The sequence below is a fragment of the Orcinus orca genome, chromosome 12 (genome assembly GCF_937001465.1).
Source record: "Orcinus orca chromosome 12, mOrcOrc1.1, whole genome shotgun sequence".
In the NCBI taxonomy this organism is placed as follows: domain Eukaryota; kingdom Metazoa; phylum Chordata; class Mammalia; order Artiodactyla; family Delphinidae; genus Orcinus; species Orcinus orca.
In genome coordinates, this window is record NC_064570.1 from 76,798,059 (window position 1) to 76,821,441 (window position 23,383).

The window sequence follows — 23,383 nt, forward strand, 5'->3', positions numbered from 1 at the left end:
AGCTTTACTTCTTACAATGGTTTTCCAGGGTCCTAACCCTTTCCTTCTGACGTAGAAATGCAATGGCCAAACCTATTTTTGCAATGTGAAGAAAAACAGTGCAACCGCTCTAATGCTTTGAGAGAAGGGGGCACTGATTTTCACCCTCAGCAGCGGGTAGTGGTGTGGAGACAAGGAAGGCTGCCATGGCACCCAAGTTTCCAAAGCTTCAGGGAGGGCAACGGTGTGGCATCCACCTCGCATCACCGATAATCAGTCTGTAGGCTGACTACCGTGAGACTGCATTGGCTTCGTATCTCATTACAGAAAATCACTGAAAGTTTCCCTAATTTCTATGGTCCTCTTTTCCACCATTTACTCGCTTGCAGCAGGCTTGTCAGGATGGAATTTCACTGGGAGCTACACGTAGGAAGATAGAGGAGAAAGCAAGACGTAGGAGCTCTTGTCATCTCCACTTGATCATGCAGAAGACAGTGTGCTTAAAATCCATGCAATTTTCTGGAAGAGAGTTAAGCAAGTGTTCAGTACAACTGCATAATTTTTGAGGTGTGTTCAGGTATGTTAAGCACAATGTACATTTAGTTCCCTTGCTCTTTGGAAGAAAAAAATTTCAGGTGGGTAATTGAGCATTTCCGCTAACGGAGGGGCCGGGACTGGGATGTTTTGCAAAGCTGAGCATTTGCAAAAAGGCCAGAACTGCTTACTCTTTTTTGGTAAGGTCTGGAAAGCATATGTAAGATGAAATTTTTATTTTTTAAGCCTTCCAGGTATTGATTTGGTCCTGGAGTGTTACCCACTTTCTCTCTGTGGAGTTCTGTTCTTCAAATGGAGATTTTTATCCTGGAGGGATTCCAGTAGCTTTTGTCTCCACTCCTGTTAATTCATTCATTAGGACATCGCAGCCTTTTTCCCTTAGGAAAACATAATGGGTTCACTAAGTGCTCTTACCAGTGGCTGTCACTCTCATCACAATGGTGCCGCGGACGCCCCATTCTCCTTTTTCTGTTGTCTGTTACTGTCACTGTATGTGTACAGTAATCCTAGGTTGTAAGCCTGCAGGGTTAGATGGCGAGAAAACATTCCACTAGAGGAGAGAGTCTGGTGAGAATTGGTCCAAACAGCCTGGTAAGGATCCCTTTGAATACATAACCAAGAAAGAGGCTGCCTGGTGGGCACGGTTGAGCCCTGAAATGGAAACTTTGTAAGCAATCTATGATTGGAGGCCAACTTTGGTACAGGAAGGAAAAAAAGAAACTCTTCAGTGATGTAATAGGGAGGTAATAGGGAGGTTTCCAGGTTGCCTGTCAACATTAAGCCCTACCAGCCTAGAACCTAGAGTGGAAAAGATACTTTTGACTGAAGGGCTGACCTTCACGTGAACTAGTGGACATGTTTAGGCAATGCTTAGACCATCTAATTTTAACACAATAAATGAAGGGGACAAAGCCCAGTATTTCAGAGCTGCCTCTCCACCCCAGCGAGATCTGACTTTTTCTTAGGATAATGTAATGTTTGAATTCAGTGTTTGAATCAAATGGTTGTTCATTAATTTCCCCTTTCTGTACATTTGGACATTTCCAAACTTGTCACAGCTACCCTGGGTGGCGGGAGCCGGGTCAGCTCCAGGATTGAGCGGTTAAAGAAATTTAATTTAAATCCCAGTTTAAACCTTCGTTGTTGACCACCTTCCTCAGTCTGCTGGACGTTGCCTGCCTGTGGACCTGCGGTCCTCTTCCCACCACCTAAATACTGGTATTTCCCATCTGCCAGGCCTTTCAGGAGAACCTCCCAGCTCAATGGGAGTCCATCCCACCATGCTACGTCTCAGCCCTTCCTCAAATGGTCTGTTTTGCTGCAAAATCACAACCTTCACCACCACCCTCATCAACAAATGTCAGTACTGAACACGCACAATCCCAAAGTCAAAGAACTGATTATTGGGGTTCCGTTTTCCAACCTTCAGCTCTCATTATATTATGTGTTTGATAGCGACACCTTCTGGTGAAGTGTCACAATAGCATGTTGAATACACCAGGCTCTACGAGCACACTGCAAACATCAAAATAAAAAATAAAAATAAATAAATGAAAAGAAGGAAGGAAAAAAGAGGAGGGAATGAAGAGAGGAAATGTTGATAGCTTTGCATGTGGTGTCAGGGGAATCCTCCCTCACTCATATACGACCTTGCTTTGTTTCAGGAAAGGAAGTAAAAACAGATTTTTCAAAGAGTTTTGCTCTAAGTGCAAATAGAAAAATGGGTCAGTGGCTGGAGGGAAAGTGATATCAAGAAAGAATCTTTTAGGAAGAAGGAGAAAATAATAGAATGTTTGCAGGCCGATAGGAACGATCCAGTAGAAAGAGAGAAAAATGATTCAGTAGGTGAATGAAAGGAGGGTTTCTGGATGAACGTCCTTGCGAGGTGAAAAGGCTGGGATCCAGTGCATAAGTAAAGGAACTGGGCTTAGACAGGAGCACGGACCAGTCATCAAATAGTCACAGGAGGGAAAGCAGAGTATTTGAGCACAGATGCAGCCAGTGAGTGGATGCAGTGCTGGGAATCCGAAAAGTTATCTTCTGCTTCCCCCTGCTCTCAATAAAACGTGAAGCAAGGTCATCAGCTGAGAGTGAGAATTGGTAGGAAGTGCAGGAAACCTGAGAAAAGTTGCGTGTAGTTCTCCGAGAGAGAGAGAGAAATTCAATGGACCAGAGAAATGTAGTGTGATACTGTTGAAGGATCATAAATTTAAAGTGAGTCCTAATGGTTGATTTTCTCCAGCCATGTTCAGATACTAGGGTGCCCGTGAGGAGAAGGCAAAGAGTGGTATTTAACCCTGGTTATGGTTTTGCCTGTCAGGTACAATAATGGGGGCAAGAGAGTGGAGGACTCGTCCTCCTAAAGAACCAGGCAATATTAATACTCGTTCTTATTGATACCTATGTCTGTAATTGGCTCCATTTAGTATTTTTTCATTGGTTTACTCTTGGATAAATTGAAAGATCCTGGGGATGCTGATTTTACTAAATTATACTTTGTGTATAAACCGTCTCCTTTCTGTTCTTTTGGTTTCCATTCACAAAGGGATTTGGAAAGCCTTCTTTAACAAAATGGGAACCTAAATCTCTGTAAGCCACATGCTGGTGGTCTCCAGGGGCCAGAGTGAGGGGTCCCAGCTGTTCATCAGTAATTCCTTTCTTAAACGGTAGAACGGCTGAAAGGAAAGAGATGGAGTGGGAGAGGAAGAGTGGAGATCTGACCACACTGTTAACATGCTCTGTCACCTCTAGGCCTCGGTACCTGACTGTGGCAAACTGAGAAAAATGGTATCTGTTTCGTCTATACACTAGAGCTTTTCTGAGAGTGATATGAAATAATACCGATGGAAAAAATTCAAAATAAAATAGTACTCAGTGAATGTAAGTTATTTTTCTGAGAGGTCTACAAAGCTAAAAACGAAATCCAGACCTAAGCCTACCAGACACCTCAGTGCCAGTAGGATGAATGGCTCCGGGAGTTTAATCCTCTGCCAACACCCTCTCTTTGACCTCTTCTCCATCCCTTCTCTCATCATCTCGCATAAAATATCAAGCTTGCTCTGTAAATGAAACTCTAAGGCCCCAAATCACTTTCAACCAGATTGCCACCCCAGGAGCCCTGCCCTCAGAGAAATCCTAGGGCTGCTGCTCATAGGCAGGGAGGTTGTTTTGTTGCATCGTTTCCCCTAGGTTTTTAGAAGCACTCTACTTCCTCATCAAGAGTACACCTCTGGGCTTCCCTGGTGGCACAGTGGTTGAGAGTCCGCCTGCCGATGCAGGGGACGCGGGTTCGTGCCCCGGTCCGGGAGGATCCCACGTGCCGCGGAGCGGCTGGGCCCGTGAGCCATGGCCTCCGAAGCCTGTGCTCCACAGCGGAGGAGGCCACAACAGTGAGAGGCCCACGTACCGCAAAAAAACAAAAACAAAAACAAAAAACAAAAAAAAACAAACAAACAAAAAAAAAAAGAGTACACCTCTGGGTACCACAATGCTATATCATTCCCCACTTGAATCATCATGTCTATCTAAAGAGGCATCTCTCTGGAGGCTTGAGTGCTAAGTGGGGAGTGATTTTTAGAGAGATGTGTGGGAAGAGGTTTCAATATTCGGCAGTTCCTAAAGGCAAGATGATTCGAAATGTTGTTTTTGTTTTTCTTTCTTTTCAATACGCTTGATCAGCCCATTATGCTACTCCCTGATTTCTGAAAATGTCTTGTCATTGAAATATCACATTTGGAAGTGGCAGCAAAATAGAACTTCCATAACCCTCAGGATCAACCTTTTAGTTTTTTCCATCCATTTATTATGTGCTTCACTTACAGCACACACGTGTATATATTCATCAGGAAATCAATCTTTTTTTAATTGAAATATAGCTGATTTACCATGTTTTAGGTGTACAACAAAGTGATTCAGTTGTACATGTGTATATTCTTTTTCAGATTTTTTTCCACTATAGGTTATTACAAGATATTGAATATAACTCCCTGTGCTATACAGTAGGTCCTTGTTGTTTATTTTATATACAGAACTGTGTATCTGTTAATCCCAAATTTCTAATCTATCCTTCCACGCTCCTTTCCCCTTTGCTAACCATAAGTTTATTTTCTATGTCTGTGAGTCTGTTTCTGTTTTGTAAATAGGTTCACTTGTATCATGTTTTTAGCTTCCACACATAGTGATATCATGATATTTGGCTTTCTCTGTCTGATTTACTTCACTTAGTCTGATAATCTCTAGGTCCATCCATGTTGCTGCAAATGGCATTATTTCATTCTTTTTTATGACTGAGTAGTATTACTAGGAAATCAATCTTTCTTTTACAGATCTCTCCATTAAAATATACAGTTCTGAAATTAAAGACATAGACAATGCCGCAAGAATTGAAACAACCGAAAATACCGGAAAATTTTACAAAGTGTCAACAATGAGACGAATATTCGATTTGGCAAAGCCTCGAACCAAAAGATCATCATTTTTCCCAACTGGGCTTAAAGTCTGTCCACAGGAATCCATGAAACAGATTTTAGCAAGTCTTCAAGCTTATTATAGACTGAGAGGTAAGGAAAGAGGTGCAGCCTGTTCAGACTTTCCCTCTCTTCATCCCTTCCCTTTCATCCATCCCAAGGTTGTGTTCAGCCCAGAACTTCCAGTCTCTCATTCAGTCACAGGAGTTATAAAAATCAGCCTACTGACTTGAGAGTTATGAATAATAAGCCTTCCAAACTATGGTAGATCTGTGCTTGTATGTTTTAAAACCATGTGCTGTGCAACACAGAACCATGAGAGCATTTAACAAGCCACTGGAAAGCCTTGGCCTCTGGGTTTTTTTGTTTTTGTTTGTTTGTTTTTTGCAGTACGCGGGCCTCTCACTGCTGTGGCCTCTCCTGTTGCGGAGCACAGGCTCCAGACTCGCAGGCTCAGCGGTCATGGCTCACGGGCCCAGCCGCTCCGCGGCATGTGGGATCTTCCCGGACCGGGGCACGAACCCGTGTCCCCTGCATCGGCAGGCGGACTCTCAACCACTTGCGCCACCAGGGAAGCCCTGGCCTCTGGGTTTTACCTCTTTGTTTTATTTTTGCCAAAGCCCACTATTAAATCCTAACGTTGTAAGAAGCACAGGATGATTGCAATGTCAGGAATCTGTGCAAGTTGATTTATGACCTAAGATTTCACTTTTCAAAAACCACATTACAATCCCAATCCTCCCTCCCTTCTTGGTAAGTTTCAGTTGTTTATTGCTGATCCAGTAAAAATGTCTGAAGCTGGGAAACCTGGAGGCACAAATTAGCAGTGGTTACCAAGATATAATAAACAGGGGTGTTAACGGGATTTACAGCACAATTACTGTGGTTTTCATCAGAGTTACAGTGCAGTTTTTACCCCAAGACAGCATTACAGGACTCTTACAGCCTTCCCGGAAATCATGATGGAGTTCAATCACACCACAGCCATCAGTAGCTGTCCTTGTCATTCACTTACTGTGAATGAAAAAAAAAATCCCATGGCTTCTTCCTTAAATGAAAGAAAAGCATCTTTGGTAACTGCTATTAAACTCCCCAGGTAGCTTATCTGGCTGCATCCTAAACGCAAGTCACCTTACATGTGAAAATTGAGGACGTTTACTGATTTCCACCTTGATCATAATAGATGTTTGCTTCCACTCCAAAAAGCACAGTCACCCTGCTCTATTTCAAGCCTATTGACTAGAGCAAGCTGGTTCAATTCTAGCCTGTGATGTGTTGCACATTCTGACAACTGAAAACTATGCCATCAACTAACATCCCACCAAGTTCTCAAGTATTTACATCTATGAGATGTGCAAAAGTTGAATTAATCTGGGTGTTCTTATATTGCTGCAACCAAATTTTTAGCTCTGAATTTTATTCTTAGCTCTTTATTCTTGATTAAGTTTGCTTCATTCTTGCTTCCCTGGATGAAACAAACCACTGTTTTTCTCCCCACAGCAATGACAGCCTATTATCTTTATGGCTGCCCCTGAGTGACGTGAAATTTTACTGTTCACCAGCATGGGTTTCTTAAGTCTAACAAATTGGTTCACAAAGAAACTAGAAATAAGACCCAGCTATAAAGCAGTGTTTCTTTGACAGAGTAACCCAGTTATTGTTGTCATAGCTGCTTTTACAAAATTATCTGTTGACATTTTTCAAACTTAGAGGAGACGGCTCCCACATTCCTCAAATCAAATGGAATACTGAGCTATTTCTCCTCCCAGTGCTTAAAGCAACACAAGGGAAAATGTTCTGAGCTTCCTGATAGAATCGCAAAGATTTCCTCAGAAAGCACAGACACAAGGGTCAAGGTCGTTTCTGGTACTTTCCCAGGCAGAACCTCTGCTCCCACCACGCAAACTCTCTCCTCTGTGACTGCCTCCCTTCAAAGTCCTCTGTGAGTCCTTTGTGATTTCACCCCTCCCCATGTCTCTCCCTCTCTCTCCCTCCCTCCCTTCCTCTATCTCTCTCCACTCTCTCTTTCTCCCAACCCCAATATTAAAAGCTAGATCTTTCTTTCACGTTAATGTGTGACTCGGAGAAAGTTAAAAGTGAAGGGAATCCTAGTTTTTGCTACTCAAACTGCTGTCCACAGACCGGCAGCATCACGTCACCTGGGAGCTTGTAAGAAACGCAGATGTCCAGGTGGCTCACCAGACCTACTTCATAATCTGCATATTCTCATATTGATAAGATGCCCAGGTAATCCCGTTCCCCCACCTGCGGCCCTTTCTCCCACCTCAGGGACACAGAAAGCCCTCATCCCTATTAAAACCTACTTTCCCCAAAGGCTCTGAGAGAACGTTCTCCCTGAAGCACAAATGCCTGGGGTTGCTTGAAGAATTATTTCCCTGGGGCACTGTCGTCTACAGTGATCAAAATGTCGGGATGAAACAGGAACCAGTATCTTTTCTTTAGGCGATTTTTGAGGGGCAGGATTTTGGTGACTCCTCCGATGGCATTTTTCTGGCATCCTGGAAGCTCAGCACACATCAGGAGGCACAGAATCCTTCTGTGATCAAGAGAACAGAAGCACCAGCCCATGACTCACGGGCAGAGTCATCCATCCTTGCTAAGGGAGCCTCAGATAAAAACCTGGAAAGTTGAGGCATCAAAGGACCTCAGGGCTGGGAGGAGTCTGAAAACCTCTGAAAAGCTGGATTTTTCTAACCTCTGGCTTTACCTTTCGCACCGTCTTTGTCTGACTCTATTGGGGAGGATTGCCGCAAGGATTTTGGAGAAAGCCAGAGCCTTGCCTCTCCAGTATCCCCACAGTTGCTTGAGATCTGACCACAGAACCTCAGCCTTTCTGCTTAATGTCTCAGGCTAGGCTGTTTGATGATGTAGGGAAAACCCCAGGCAACACACACCTCAAATGGCACTTTTGGGTGCTGCAAACCCCCCCCACCCCGGATCTGTGGTCAGGTTGCTGCTAGTAAATGACCTGAGCTTCTGTTGGTCTGGAATTCTCTTTGCCTCTTAAAACAGAAAGCTAAGAGAAATCCAGATGTGGACCAAGTGGGGAGTGAGGGAAGGTAAAGTACTAGAGTAAGAGTCTCCAGACTGGGCTTCTCATACTTTGTTCCTCCCCATAACCCATAACCCCTTTTCTCTGCATGGCAGTCAGAGGGTTTCTTTAGAAAGTCAGATGATGTCAGCTTCTGCTCCAAAGCACCCCTTTCCCCCTCATCCCTCCAGAGTTAAAGATCAACATATTACAATTGCTTATGACCAAAGTCTTCTATCTTTTTCTAACTTAATCCCCTAAAATAATTTTTAAATTAGGTGCCCTCTTGAGAGCTTTTCTGTTGACATCTGAAGTTTTTCATCATAAGCTTAAATAATTGGATAAGATGTAACTTTTGGTGAGCTGTAAATAAGTATTGATATTGAAAATAAGATAGGAATTAAAGCATTCTCGTATATACAGTGGAATCTGTCATAGATACTCAATACTTACCATCAAGTACTCTACAAATGCATGAACAAACCCTTCCAAACAGGAGGCAATGTCACGTGGTCCCTTTTCCTCCACACACCCACGTTTCCATCCCACCTCTCACTGCAGAGTCTTATCTTAATGTAATTTAGGTCATACTTGAAAGTCTGTTATGGGTTGCTCTAAAATATTTCTCAGTAACAAAAATGTACGTACATTGAAATTACATTTTTTACTTATTTCCTAAGTAAATAACTAATTTGACTTATTTCCAGAAATTTCTTCTGGATTCAGTTGCATTTATAATTATTTTTAATATATAATTGACTAAAGGAAGTAGATATAAGTTTGACAAAAGTTTTTAATTTTTTATTGATGGATATAAACTCAGATATGGGTTTGGGGTAACTAATGTTTATAGATACAAAATTAGGAACAAAGCTTTGGAAGGGGCCAATTTAAATGAAGGGCCTATAGCTTAAGCTCCACTAGCTTCTGCCTCTGGATAGATGGGGTTGCTTTGGTGCCGTCCCTCTATTAGTTCATGTGCCATTATTTATTATTCCTATTATGTATTGCTAACATTAGACAGGATTTAACATCCATTTTATCCCTATCCTTTTCCTTAGTTTCACTTAAATGCTGAGAAAACGTGTTACGTAAATAAGTAGACGGGAACAGATGGAGTTTTGTTACAGTAGCATCCTTATTCCTAAGTTCCTCCGGCATTTTATGCTAACAATCACATCGTGATCTGCCATCATTATTTTTAATGATGTATCAGCTGTCGACTTCATTAGGACTTCTTCTAAGGTGTTGAAGGCAAAGCATCAGAAACTGCCATACTTGCAAAAACTGTGTTTGCCCTTGACTAAGTTCACTCCCTGTCTTAATCTCAAACACAGTTATTTCGAATACCCTTTGTGTGGCAACCTAGGGGCACTGGGCCATCACAGGAAGACTATGGATGGGGAGATGGGGGAAGGATGATGGCCAAAGGGAAAGTGAGGAGAGAAAGATATGCTGTTAGGCAAACCAGTTTAGGAAAGCACGCTAAGGAAGTTGAGATCGAGAAATTGAGTCTCTTTAAATGTCTGTGTGCCTGTTTACCCCTTGGAAAGTCTGCAGATACAGCGGGGTACCTGTGCCCCAGTTGAAGATGTCTGGACCGCAAGACCTGCACCATCTCTGTGCCTCTCACCACATCCTTCCATGTTCATCCTCTATAACTCTCAGCCTTGCTCTGGCCACAGTGACCTTTTTACCGTTTCTTCAATGTGCCCAGCGTTCTCCAGCCTTGGGGCCTCTTCCCAAACTGTTCAAAAGTCACCTTGATCATGAGGCCTTCCTCAACCACCCTATTATAAATAGCAGTCTTGCACACACACACACACACACACACACACACACACACACACACACACACCTGTATTTCTATCTCCCTTCTTGTATTTTTCTCTGTGGTGCATATAAGGCTCAATAAATATTTGTTAAATGAATTCATCTCTATGGGCTATAGGCTATTGTATCAGCATAGGCCATGACAGAGCTTGCCATGTTTAAGATTGGGCTTGGGTTGGGAGAAGGGCATCTTCTCAGGATGCGGCCGCTTTTCACTCCTCATGGCGCTGCCTTGCAGTGTGCCAGGAAGCAGTGTGGGAAGCGTATCGGATCTTCCTGGATCGCATCCCTGACCCAGGGGAATACCAGGACTGGGTCAGCATCTGCCAGGAGGAGACTTTCTGCCTCTTTGACATCGGGAGAAATTTCAGCAACTCCCAGGAACACCTGGATCTTCTTCAGCAGGTGAGTTTAAACACAGAGTGTTGGGAACCCGGTCCAAATAGCTCCCAGGCCTCCAGACCCTGCCCCTTTTGAAATGGTTCCCCCAGCATAAGGGTTGGCTGAAGAAATGCTTGGAGAAGTCTGAGAAGGCCAACAGGAATTTTATTCCTGCAAAATAACATTTTACAGGCTGATTGAAGTGGAGTTAAAGGGAAAAGGGAATGAAAATAGACTGGCTCTTCAGTTGGCATTGTCTCTTGATAAAATTACTTTTTATCTTCCTACAGAGGATAAAAGAGAGAAACTTCCTTGAGAGGTGAGTACCCAAAATACAGTGCAGCATGCTCTTGACTTTTGAAAGATCACATGAGGAGTGAGACTGAGCTATTGTGCCTTTATATTATTTCAGCTACTGAGATCAGAGTAGGTTATTCTGACAGACCCTTTATGCATATATTTTGCTGAAGATAAATGAGCATATAAAAGGGAAATGGATAGACCTTATAGATTGAGATAGATGTTTGCACTATATTTGCAGATAAAATGAATGCAGTACTCTGATAATTATCTAACATGTTTTTTACTTATTAGATACAGAGCAATTAAAATAGTTTAATTTTTAGAACTGATGAAAAATATTACTTACATCAGGAACGTGTTGAATGCAATCAGAGAGCAACCTGAATTTTGAACTCTCATTTGGTATTCTGTAAAGTGTTAGTATTTCTCAAACTAAACTGAAGCACTGAGCTGTGTCTTCTACAAGAACCGAATATCAAATCAGAAAATCAAAATGCAAAGAAAAAGCAAAGTACATCCGATAAAAATCATTAAAGGCTGTTGCCAAACTCTAAACTCACAAATTACACTCATAACAGTTAGGAATCTAAATCTGAAGATAATAATACTGCAGAGAGAGCCACAAATTGGGCTGTATGAATTACAATTCTTTATAATGCTTTTCACATTTGTTCCTTGGTTTCTGTTCCCTTTGTCACCACCTGGCCCAGGACCTTATTAATTTACACTGTGCAAAACGTCAAATCCTTGCCTCTAACCTCTTACCCTCCTTAACTTGCATAACTGCTCCTGGGTTCATACATCTGAGATAGTCCTTTTTTTACACTGAGCCTTGTTCAAAGGCTTTTCAAAAATACTCCCGCATCTTCCCCTCACCCTTCTGAATATCCACTGCCACCCTTCTCCACATGCTCTGTGTGCAGAGGGTTGAGCGGGAGAGACTGACTCACTGGCCCCCCTTGGCCTCTGGCTTCTGGGAAGGACCAGCCAGTGTGGATCAGGAAATCAGAGGGAGGAGCAGAGTGAGGTGAGCGAATTTATCACCTCCCCACGCCCCCAACCTGCAAAGTCTTCCAGGGCTATGGACCTCTTTCAGCAGCAGCTCAGCTCCTGTCAGGCAGCCCTCTCTTTCCACAGAGCCTTCTCTGTCTCTGATGGGCGGTAAGTGCTGCATCATCTCACCCCTCCTGGAGAGGGGAGCTTTTATACCTCGCTGTTATCACCCACGGGTTCTGCACTCGCCTTTGTGGTTGCTCGTATACTCTTCCCATGACTTAGTAAGTAAGGCCTTTATTAGACTTTGCTCAAATTACCCAACTCTGAGTGAGCCATTTGTTCCCTCTCAGGACCTCCACTGAGGCAGAGGCCAAACTGATTCATCAAGGGCTTCACCCCCTGACCTTTCCAACTTTGCCCTCCACGAGCCAGGATCCCAACACTGCCACCATGACACTTCCCCACCACATCCAGACCACACCCTGCTCATCCTGGGCTCTGACCACAGCCTTCCCCTCTGCCTGAAGAACCTGTCTTCTCCACCCCACCCACCAAAATCCTGCTGTCCTTTCAAGCTCCCTAGTCCCCTACAACAACAGAGGACCTAGCCATTCCCTCTGGTCTTCCATCAGTGTGAGCCACTGTTTAGATCAAACAGTCAACCATGACTATATGGTACAAGCCCAGACACAATCCTTTGAGACCTACTAGCTTATAGTAAGAAATCTTTCGGGGAGCTTCAGTAGCTATCACTACTGCTACTCCTTTCTAAATAAAGCTTGCTAGAATGGGCTAATGTGATATACAGACAACTCTATAACCATGCCCTTGGGTGACACTCCCTGGCACTGCAAACCTACCCACAACTCCATTGCAGGCAATGATTATGTCCGGAATAGGGATTCAAGACACCTTCATCATCCAGAAATCTTTCTCTCTCATTATCGTAACCACAAGAGTTACTTTATCAGATAAACTTAATGACTCTCTGAATTTACAGGTTTGAGGTTCTGAGATTTTAGCAAGAATATTTCAGTCATAGATCATGTGATCAATTATCTTTGATGTCAAGGACACAGTTGAAGCACAATGGGGACTATAAAACATCGGACCCCCAGAACCATCTTTGCCTACTATGAAAATACTCCTCAGAATGGCAAAAATGGCCAAGATGCTTATGAAAAACCCTGGAGTCAAACATAATTGTTTTTGGGTTGTTTGAATTTTTCTTCAAAGAAAATATATTAGAAGATTACTTCGGTAATGAAAATATAGGCAAACCTAGTTTTAAAATACACTTTCTCTCTAATTTTTAGGTCTATTCGGTATAAGCAAATTTAAATGCATTTCCTCTATTGTCATCAAGCTCCTTTTCACCATCTCTTTTTTATTTCCTATTGTGGTAATAGACAAGATGAACTATCCACAAAGGAGACGTTAGGAGAGCCTGGTGAAACCCCTGAGTTTTCAACAGGTAAGCTTAGAACTCCTCGTTTCATCTGCTACTGAACCTTAATTCAAACCATCATGAAAGCATGTTATTTGAAAAGCAATGGTTAATTGAAGTCGACACAGTTTATAATGCACTTTCTCAAAACTAACTTGTATTACTAACCTTACACAATGATTTAAATTCATAGCATACGCCTTGGAAAATACAGAAAAGAATAAAAACAAAACCGAATCACCCATTATCCTACAACTTGGAGGCAATCATCAATATTTTCCAACAAACAAATTCAAGATAATGTATTCATGTGTCCTTTACCTAGTCGCAAAAAGAAAAAGTAACCAGATCTCATTAGGCAAAGCCATTTAACTGTAACACATCTAGGGGAGCTCCAAACTTGCGTTCTGGAAAGGAACAATGAGGAATTTAAGTGGGATCTCGAGTATGAGTTATATTTTGCTGAAGAACATATTTGTGTGATCTTAAGAGGAAATGAGTTCAGAATGCACCTAACATCTGTAATTTCCAGAGTGACAGGAAAAGCATGTGACATGGTGACCTCATTCTAATTTAAACTCCTCCAGTCTCATTTTCGTGCCTGTACTTTTTTAAATTTCCACAGACATTGCCAGTGTCTCACCCGGGTCCCTGCCTCTCCCTCCTGATGACACACTCCTCAACGAAATCGTCAACAACACCCTCCCGGACACCAAGATGCCTACAATAGTAAGAAGTTCTCAATCTAGCCCTTCAAATGTCTGTTTAGTTTCATTAGTAAAACAGGGAAAGACAAGGGATGGACTGGCCATTCACTGTTATTAGTGCTGCATTTTTATCACCCCAAGTAAGAGTCAGTGATTTCCTTCTATTCACTGTTCTCACTTCCTCCAAGGGAGGGACTGAAAGGAAAAAAAAAAATAGATTGGAAACTAGGATAAAGTGAGAGAAGTTGCAACTTAATTATTAACTCCAGGAGGGCAGGGGCCCTTCTTCCCTCAATGCCTAACAGAACCTTATGTACAGCAGGTGCTCACCAAGCGTTAGAGTGAATAAATGATGGGTGAATGAATGAATGAATGAATACATCAGTCAACCCATCAATGAAGTCCTTTCTCCACTGAAGTGTAATCACACACTGACAGCAAGGGTAGAGGTCTTCTTCCCAGTCATGTCCAGCACGAATAGACCAAATAAATAACCAAATGACCGAAATCCTGCATGTCAAGCTGGGGAAAAATGAAAACAGTGTTTTCTGGCAAAAAGCAACACTGGCCACCACTCTGAGTGAAAGGGCACGCAGGATTGTTAGGGAATTGAATGTTGGTTATCACTAAAGGGGGACTTCTTAATTGAAGTAGAGTTGACTTACAATATTTTATTAGTTTCAGGTGTACAGCAAAGTGGTTCAATGGTTTTATATACTCCATTTAAAGTTATGACAAAATAATGGCTATATTCCCCGTGCTATAGAATAGGTCCTTGTTGTTTATTTATTTGATACATGGTAGTTTGTATCTCCTAATCAAAAGGGAGACATGCTTAACCTCTCCAAAAGCTTTGAGCGCAGACCTTCAGTGCAGAAGCAGACAAACACCACTCCCTTTGCTCCAGTGATAGAGTTGTGGCAGCACAAGTCAGGCAGCAGACCCAGAAGAGGGCAGTCATGTAAGGAAGGGACCCCAAATCAGAAGCTGGATCTTATCCTTATGCTGTCACTGCCACAGGTCTACCATTCCCTGTCGCCTGTGACCCTTTCCTCTTCCTGTGACCCTCTGGCCCATTCCTCTTCCTGTGACCCTCCTTCCAGGGCACAGATCAAAGCCAGAAGGTGAAGGCAGGAAGTTCAGTCTCACCACCTCTACATGGAAATTCAGAGATGAGAACCCTGCTGGCCATTCTCTCTGGGCTTTAGGCTGGATGACTGTAGACTTGATGGAACTGTTGCTATGAACAAAGAATCTAAACGTTTTGTCTTTCTCAAAAATACTGTTTCCTCAACAGTGAAAACTGCTGTGGCAAAAAATTATTGAGAAACATATTCACTGCAAAATTTCTAAGACAACTCCAGTCTGCCTTCTCTCTTTTCTCACATTACCTGTGCCCCGTCTCCTTCAAAGTCTGGTATAGGTCCCTCCTTCTCCTGTAAATATCCCCTGAATATTTTATTTCACATTCATCATATCCTCCCATTAACATCCTTTTCACCACCTACGTCTATATTTATTCTTTCATTCAGCAAACATTGGGCCATGCACTAAAGATACTAAGATAAGCAAAACTCAGTCCGGTCCTTCAAGGAGTTTATAGTGCAAATAAGGGCAACAAAATAGCCTAAGTGCTATGATTGAAGACGGCCGATGTATAGACAAAATAATAGGCTAGGACAGGTTGCTGAGGATGTGACCCGCCTTGTCGTGGATATTCACTGAGAGTTTTGTGCAGAAATGGTCTCACGTTTTTTGCTTTGAGGGATTCAGTGAAGTGTGGGAATCACACTGGATTCAAGGAGATTTTATATGGGGTGACAAGATTACCATATTAAAAAAAACCTTCTATGTGAGTGTATCAGAGGTACCAAATGAGCAATTCAGATGTAATTTGCTAGTGCAAAGGTTCAGAGAAGGCAAAGATTTCTACCCTAGATGGTAGAGGAGATGTTTTTTTAAATGAACCAAAGGATATTGGTAAAAAGTAAACAAGTGTGTGTGTGTGTGTGTGTGTGTGTGTAAATGCTTTCATGAAGAGCACACAGTCACAAAATGATGGAGTTCTCAAGGATTCTACATAATTAACTCATCGGAGCTTTGATACTCCGTGAAATGCAGAGGCCACTGCTAGTTAATAGGACTTTCATTCTAGAAGCACTTAAGGCTTCATAACCCACTTCCTGAGACAGTATCAACATATATTACACAATGGAACCATTTGCTTGTGATTTATGTGAACAGAATCCCTTCTTTTTTTTTCTTAACTCTAACCCAGGAGAGGGAAGTAGAATTCACTGATGCCGCTGAGCATGCGCTAGAGCAGAAGGTGGAGCTAAGCGTCTCTCTGGCAAAGCAGAAGTTCAAGGAAGAGCTCACCGACTCGCAGTCCCCGTATTACCAGGAGGTTGCAGCCAAGTCTCAGCTTCAGGTGAGTGAACCCACCTCACACAACCAGAGCCCAAGGCAGGACTCAGATCTGGGAGTCAACAGCACAGAAATCCTCTCGACTCACCTTCCTGTGACCAGGCGTTCTTTTCGTTTTTTTATTTTAATTTATTTTTACCTTTTGACCCCCTTCACCCGTTTCTCCTGCCTTCCACCCACCTCTACCTCTGACAGTCACCAGTCTCTGTTTTGTGTCTATGAGCTTGGTTTCGGGGGGTTGAGATCGTGCAGTACTTGTCTTCCTCTCTTTAACTTATTTCACCTAGCATAATGCCCTCGAGGTCCATGCATGTTGTCGGAAATGGCACGATTTCATTCTTTTCATGGCTGACTAATGTTGCATTGTGTGTGATGTATTCCACCTTCTTTAGCGGTTCATCCATTGGTGGACACTCAGGTTGTCCCCATATCCTGGTTATTGTAAATAATGCTGCAATGACCGTGAATCTTTTCAAGTTAGTGTTTTCATTTTCTTCAGATAAACCCCCAGAACTGGAATGAAGTGGAATTGCTGGATGATATGATAGTGCTATTTTTAATTTTTTGAAGACTCTCTGCACTGTTTCGATAGTAGCTGCACCATTTACATCCCCGCCAACAGTGCACAAGGGCTCCCTTCTCTCCACACCCTCTCCAGCACTTGTTGTTTTTAAAAGGCATGGCATTCTTCATGGGTGATAAGTGGAAGAACTTATACGGTCCACATCACCCGTCACTAAATCAAGACACTATCCCAAGATGGCTCTTCCATCTCTGACCATCATCGCAGCTGCCTGTTCCTGGTTAATTTAAAAAGCTCTTCATTCCCTGCAGGATAAATCCAAACTGTCATGCTGAACTTGGCATTTATATGCCATGATAAGACTCCTGCCTTCCTTTCCAGCCTCGTCTTTACACCAGTTCTTTACCATCCCCCTCTTTACACTCTACTTCCCAGAATGCGAGCTGCTTGCAAATCTTTTCCTACCTTTAGTCTTTACATGTGCTGCCTTCTCTGTCTGGAATGCCCTTCCCTGAGTTGCGTTTTACAAACTTCGTCATGAAATGTTGTCTCTACGCATCCTGGGTTCAGTGCCTCTCCTCTGCGCTAACACCCGGTGCCCACTGTTGTCACAGCACTTGTCACCTTGTCTTGAGATTGTTTCTTTACACGTCTATGGCTTTCATTGTCTCCACTCCTCTCTGCTCTCCGGCCGGCCGCACTCACTGCCATGAGGGCATGAGCTTCCCCTTGAGGGCAGGAACTGCTTCTTTCATCTCTGCTGCTTACCTCCTAATGCAGAGCTTGGGATGCAGTTAACTACTCAGTAACTGTTTGTGGAAATGCAATTGAAATTAGAAGCATCCGTGAGATTATGTAACCATGAGCTACATTTATGAACAGCCTGGGTGCCCAAGCATCTTAGCGTGGCCAGGGAAAAACAGGCATCTAGTTCTCATACTTGGAAAATTCAATGCTTTCCTCCTCTTAGCTGGAGAGGAGATGAATAACAAAAACGTTCTCAACCTCCAACCTCTCTCCCCACATCAGTATTCAGTCAATAAAATGTAAAGAACCTTTTCTATGAACTTCAAAGAGAAAGCATCAGCGTGGGATATTTATGAACCAGAGAAGTACTTAGACGTGGATTAGTAGATAGAATGAATTAAAGAATTGTCTGTTAACTCTTCTATTTGTTCTTTGAAATATTCTTTTCAACAAATGCTTAGGCTAGTCAGAATATCTTAAAATTGGATAATTGACCATAGACTGTCTTCACTGACCTGTTGTTAATTTTCCAAGCACCTAAAACAAAATGAGAATTTGGGGGGTCACTTCCCTGACCTTGATTCCTCATTTAGAAACTAAAGATGACCTCGAAGTGCCTTTCCAAGTCTAAAATGCTCTGTATCGAAATAGTAGCACTGTTCTTAACGTTTTATATATATTAACGGGATTTTTTACGGGATTCTATACTTAAAGTAAAATCATTTCTCTTTTTGACAAGTGAACATACTGAGGTGCAGGGAGATTAATTAATACACCCAACAATGTCACACCTATTAACTAGCAGAGCCCAGATTCAGACCCAGGCAGCCTGGCACCAGAATCCCTGCTCTTAACCACTAGGCTATACTTTCTATTTTTCCCAAATAAATAGGCATGGGGAAAGGATTTTTGGAGCAGCAAATGAACATGCCTCTTCTAGCCTCTGAAAAATTTATCAACCAAAGAAGAACATGTCTTGCTGGATCTCGTTTCAGAGACCATCACATCAGTCTTGCTGGTTCCATTTACATGGTCACTGGAGCCCCTCTTCTCAGCACACCTGTTCCCCTTCCAGGCACCTGAGCAGTCCGACCACCCAGCCGCTGCCATGAGATAACCAGCCAGCCTCACCACAGCCCAACACTCGCATTAGCTCAGCCATTCAGGCCTAATCAGGAATTAATGGCCGGTGCTTTGCAGTAATTTAATTTCCACAATAAAGTTAATGACCAATTTAATACAAATGTCAAAAGGAAGGCTTAGTTGTTGTCCGAATGCTTTCTGCTGTGCAAACATCCAGGAGAACTCAACACGGCTGCCTTTTTTTAACAGACATTCCAGCAGAATCAGGAAGGCCTCTGTGCATTTCACATTATTGATAAGGTTAACTGGGCACTTAATTGGCAATTTAGTGGTTAGCCGCTCCATGATCAGAAGGTCTCCGGAAGATAAGTTAGCAGAATTAACTGAAGGCCTTTGTCATCACCTCCTTAGACGCCTTCTGCACCCTCCTAATCAAAGCTGATTCTTAATCAGTCACAGCCAGGTTCACAGAGAGGACACGGGACCAGCAATCAATCCCGTCCGCTGGAGCCGGGGCTTAGGGGCTGCTCTCCCCGCGAGGCTCCCTGCTGCGCACGTCGCAGCCGGGGCTTCTCCGGAAGCAGTTCTGTGTGTGATGGGTTCCTTTCAGATGTGTAACGGCATCACTGGTATCCTGGACCAGATAGATAGACAAGTCAAGGGTCTGAACCTTGAGCTCCAGAACCTGCAGCTTACACTTAAAACAGTCCACGCCAGGTGCTGTCACTGGAATGGCATTTGGGGGCACAAATGCCTTGTGGCCCCAAAGCCATTTGTCACAAGGCCTCCACTGAGCTTTCCCACCCGCCCCCGTAATAAAGATCAGCTCTGCGGAAACTGGCCTCCTCTCTCACCTCTATTAAGCCCACCGTAAGGTGGGAGTGGAGGCACGGAAACTTATTACCCAGGCCCCCTGCCCTTGACCTCTGTGAGGACCTTCATCCTGTCCTTCCCCCCTGAAGTCTGTCGAAAACAACTGACTGGGACTTCCCTGGTAGCGCAGTGGTTGGGGGTCCGCCTGCCGATGTAGGGTACACGGGTTCGTGCCCCGGTCCGGGAGGATCCCACATGCCGCGGAGCGGCTGGGCGCGTGAGCCATGGCCGCTGAGCCTGTGCGTCCGGAGCCTGTGCTCCGCAACGGGAGGGGCCACAACGGTGAGAGGCCCGCGTACCGCAAAAAAAAAAAAAAAAAAAAAAAAAACTGACTGAAGGCTTGCTCTGCCTTGCCAGCCTCCATGCCATGTGCCCACTGAGGAAGTAAAAGTAAATCGAGCTTTAAGGAGCTGGGAATCCAGTAGAGGTGGCAAAGACTAAGTAAATAAACAAAACAATATTACCAGCTCTCTGCTCACCGTGTCAGGCACTTACTAGTTATTCCTTATGACAACCTTACAATATACGTATTGTTATCCCATCTTGGGTGAGAAGACCAAGATTCAGAGAGATTACGCAATAAACTCAAGGTCTTGCAGCTAGAAAGTAGCAGAACCGATTTTTTTTTTTTTTTTTTTTTTTTGCGGTACGCGGGCCTCTCACTGTTGCGGCCTCTCCCGTTGCAGAGCACAGGCTCTGGACGCGCAGGCTCAGCGGCCATGGCTCACGGGCCCAGCCGCTCCGCGGCATGTGGGATCCTCCCGGACCGGGGCACGAACCTGCGTCCCCTGCATCGGCAGGCGGACCCCCAACCACTGCGGGAAACCCGGCAGAACCGATATTTAAACTCAGGTGTATACAGCCATCTCCTCGTCACACAAAAGCTGAGCTACCTTTATCACTACAGTTGTTACACACTCAGGGAGCAAAACCACTTTCAATACTGGTACAATAAAATATAATTTAGGTGATAAATCAGTCTGCTGGGGAAAAAAAAAAAAAAAAAAATCCACGATGCACTCCAAAGCCCAATGTAAGTGATTTGGGGATTATCTGTGCGTCACTGCTCTAGTCCTTGGCATAGATAATGTAGACTCAGCAGTAATTTTAGATACAGTGACAATGCAGTGGCATATTGATGAGTTTAGAGAAAGAAAAGATGCTCTCAACTCGATTAAGCAAAGTTTGCTGAGTCCCTACTACACGGATGATGATCTGCTACAGACTGGGAGGAAAGGAGATAAAGATGAATAAATAGGACACAATCCCTGAGCCCAGGAAGCATAATCTCAATGAAGAGACAGCATGCCCCCTCATGGACTGTTTTACAGGACGTATGGCAATAAGTTCTAGAACAGTAGGGAGAAGAAATAATGGAGCCTGACTTGGGGGAGCTACAAATGCTTTTCAATAGAGAAGATGCTTGAGCTGTCTTTGAATGATGGCGTTGGGGAGGCAGTCAATGAGCAGAAGGTAGGAGAAGTTGCATTTGGGGCTAAAGGGAAAAAAAGGTCACAGAAGCCTGGAGGAAGTACGTGTCATATTTGGGGAGACACAGGAGTTAGTCTAGTGTGACCAGAGGTCACGATATTGGCCAAAGGGGTCAGGATGGCAGGAAGTGCAAATGGAAATGTACTTGGAGGGGCAGATTGTGGAGGGTCTTAAATGTCATTCTAAAGAATTGGACCTTATTCATTAGGCACTGCAGCCCATCACAGGATTTTTAGTGAAGGGCAACAGATAGGGAATGATTAACTTGGGAAGAAAGTGTAGTCAAGGGGACATCTTCCTTCGCCCACCCCAGCACACCCCCAGAACCCAATTCCTTTCCCTCCCCGTACACACATCCAGAAAACCATTCAGCAGTGTCAGAGGGGAGATAGGGAGGGTGTGCCTGCCATGGGAATATGAAGAACGTGGTAGAAACAAAAGTCATGTGGAATTCAGACTAGCAGGCATTGGTGACTGGACAGCAGGAGCACAGAGGGAAGGCGTGTAGAGTTGCTGGACTCTCTGGATGGAAGACCATGGGTGTTCATGACCCTGACCGAGATAGGGAGCCTGGGAGGAAAGGCAGATCTGGAAGGAAGAGATTCACTCTGGTTTGGGCGTATTTAGTTGGTGGCAAAGTTGGGATTTCCATGTGAAGAACTCCAAGCTGCATCTCAGGTGATTGTGGAAGACCCGCCAACGAGAGGCAGAGGGGAGTGGGTGCAGGGAAAGGGGGACAGGGTGGGCCCTCCCTTCAGTGCTTTACTGCTAACTGCTATCACTTCCTCATGGTCTCTCTTGCCTCCCTGCCTCCCACGAGTGAACTGGATGGGGCAGAGCCCATTTCCATGGTGATGTGTCCTGAGAGCCTAGCACAGAACCCACAGCAGAGCTTCCTGCATACATGGGAGTGTGTGTGCAATGAGGGGCTGAGAATGCAGACCTGCAGAATCCTTACAGCTGAGGGAGAGGGTGAAGTCAGAAATAGGATGGAGTGAAGGAGACTGAGAAAGTGGCCAGAGAGATGGAAAAAGGACCCGAGAAAAGCAGGCACTCTGTGGAAAAGGAGTGGAGAGTGCCCCTGAGTTTGGAGAGGACCATCCTTGTTGGGGGAACCCAGAGGCGGAAGCCAGGCTGCCGTGGATCTGGGAGCCATTGAGTACTGCAATTGTAAACTGTTCTGATCACACACCGCATGAGCAATATGAAATCAAGCAAGTGTAAAGTCCACATAAATCTAAGAGCAAAACTAATAAGATTAGAGTTCGCTTCTACCAGTTTTTTTACTCATTCTTTTTTTTTTTCAATTGAAAGATGGCTGGTGTACGATATGGTATGTTACAGGTGTACAATACAGTGATTCACAATTTTTAAAGGTTTTACTCTATTTATAGTATTATAAAATGTTGGCTATATTCCCTATGTTGTACAATGGATCCTTGTAGCTTATTTTATACCTAATAGTTTGAACTTAACCCCTTACCCCTGCATTGCCCCTCCCCCTTCCCTCTCCCCCCTGGTAACCGCTAGTTTGTTCTATCTGTGAGTCTGCTTCTTGTTTGTTGTATTCACTAGTTTGATGTATGCTTCTACCATTTTAATTAGGTACAGCAGCCAGTTTGACTTTAATAATCCCTTTAACATTACAGATGTTTTCCAAATCATATAATTCAATTCAGAAAATATGATCATTACTCTGTGTGTATAAATAAAAATACTGTAGCCAAAAAAGTTTCTTCCAAATACCACCTTAAAATTATTTCATATTTTATGTAAAGTAACCAGTAAAGCAGGTCAGAACTACCCAATTACAGCTTTTAAATAAATAGCAAAACACTTTCCTCTGGGTTTTAGAAATAAATGAGAACAAAAAGTTTGGCCTCAATCGTTACTTCAATTTTCCATGTTCACTTTTTTCCCCTAACTCATCAAAAGTGTTTAGGCTTTCTCAGTTAGATAAGATCTGACCCAGTAGAACCAAAAAGTATTTCATAAATTTCTTTCTCTCCGCAGATGCAAAAGGTATTTAAGAAACTTCCAGGATTCAAAGAAATTCATGTGTCAGGATTTAGGTAAGAGAATCGGACTCTTCTCAATTTTTAACTTTCTTTCTCGCTATCCCCTTTTAAAAGCAATGTCATGAGGATTTTAAGGTCACTTTTACCCCAATTGTTTAGCTCCGCCAAATCCTGAAATCTGAATACATTTCAGATGAAGGAGTTGTCTAATTAGAACATGACTCTAGGTGATTTTTAAGGAGTAACACAGGAGCCGACCTCCTTCCTTCCTCCGGGTTCAGAAACAGGCAAGGACAATGTCATTTACCAAACCTCTTAGGAAAATCCCTCAGCAGAGACAGATCCAGAAAAATAGCAATTAGTTACCTTGATGTCAATTGCCTGGTTTCCTATCCAGTGCTAAGTACCCTCATTGTTTAAGCAAATCAAGTTGACCCTAGGGAGACAGGGGAAACTAATCAAAAGTGGTACCTATAGGGGTAAGAGAATTGGGTAGACAGGG

General features: G+C 43.5%; 1 protein-coding gene across 2 annotated transcripts in view; it reads left to right on the forward strand.

Annotated features, from left to right (window-relative positions):
- IMPG1 (interphotoreceptor matrix proteoglycan 1) overlaps nt 1–23,383 on the forward strand; it is a 94,433-nt gene that overhangs the window by 12,962 nt on the left and 58,088 nt on the right. Inside the window, exons 2-8 of one of the 2 annotated variants that reach the window (XM_004270100.3) lie at nt 4,860–5,093; nt 10,124–10,290; nt 10,557–10,585; nt 12,975–13,039; nt 13,638–13,741; nt 15,998–16,150; nt 22,877–22,935. In XM_004270100.3, coding sequence (XP_004270148.1) covers nt 4,860–5,093; nt 10,124–10,290; nt 10,557–10,585; nt 12,975–13,039; nt 13,638–13,741; nt 15,998–16,150; nt 22,877–22,935 — 811 coding nt within the window. The remainder of the gene's footprint in view (nt 1–4,859; nt 5,094–10,123; nt 10,291–10,556; nt 10,586–12,974; nt 13,040–13,637; nt 13,742–15,997; nt 16,151–22,876; nt 22,936–23,383) is intronic. The other variant, XM_012533128.3, reaches the window with a different exon arrangement.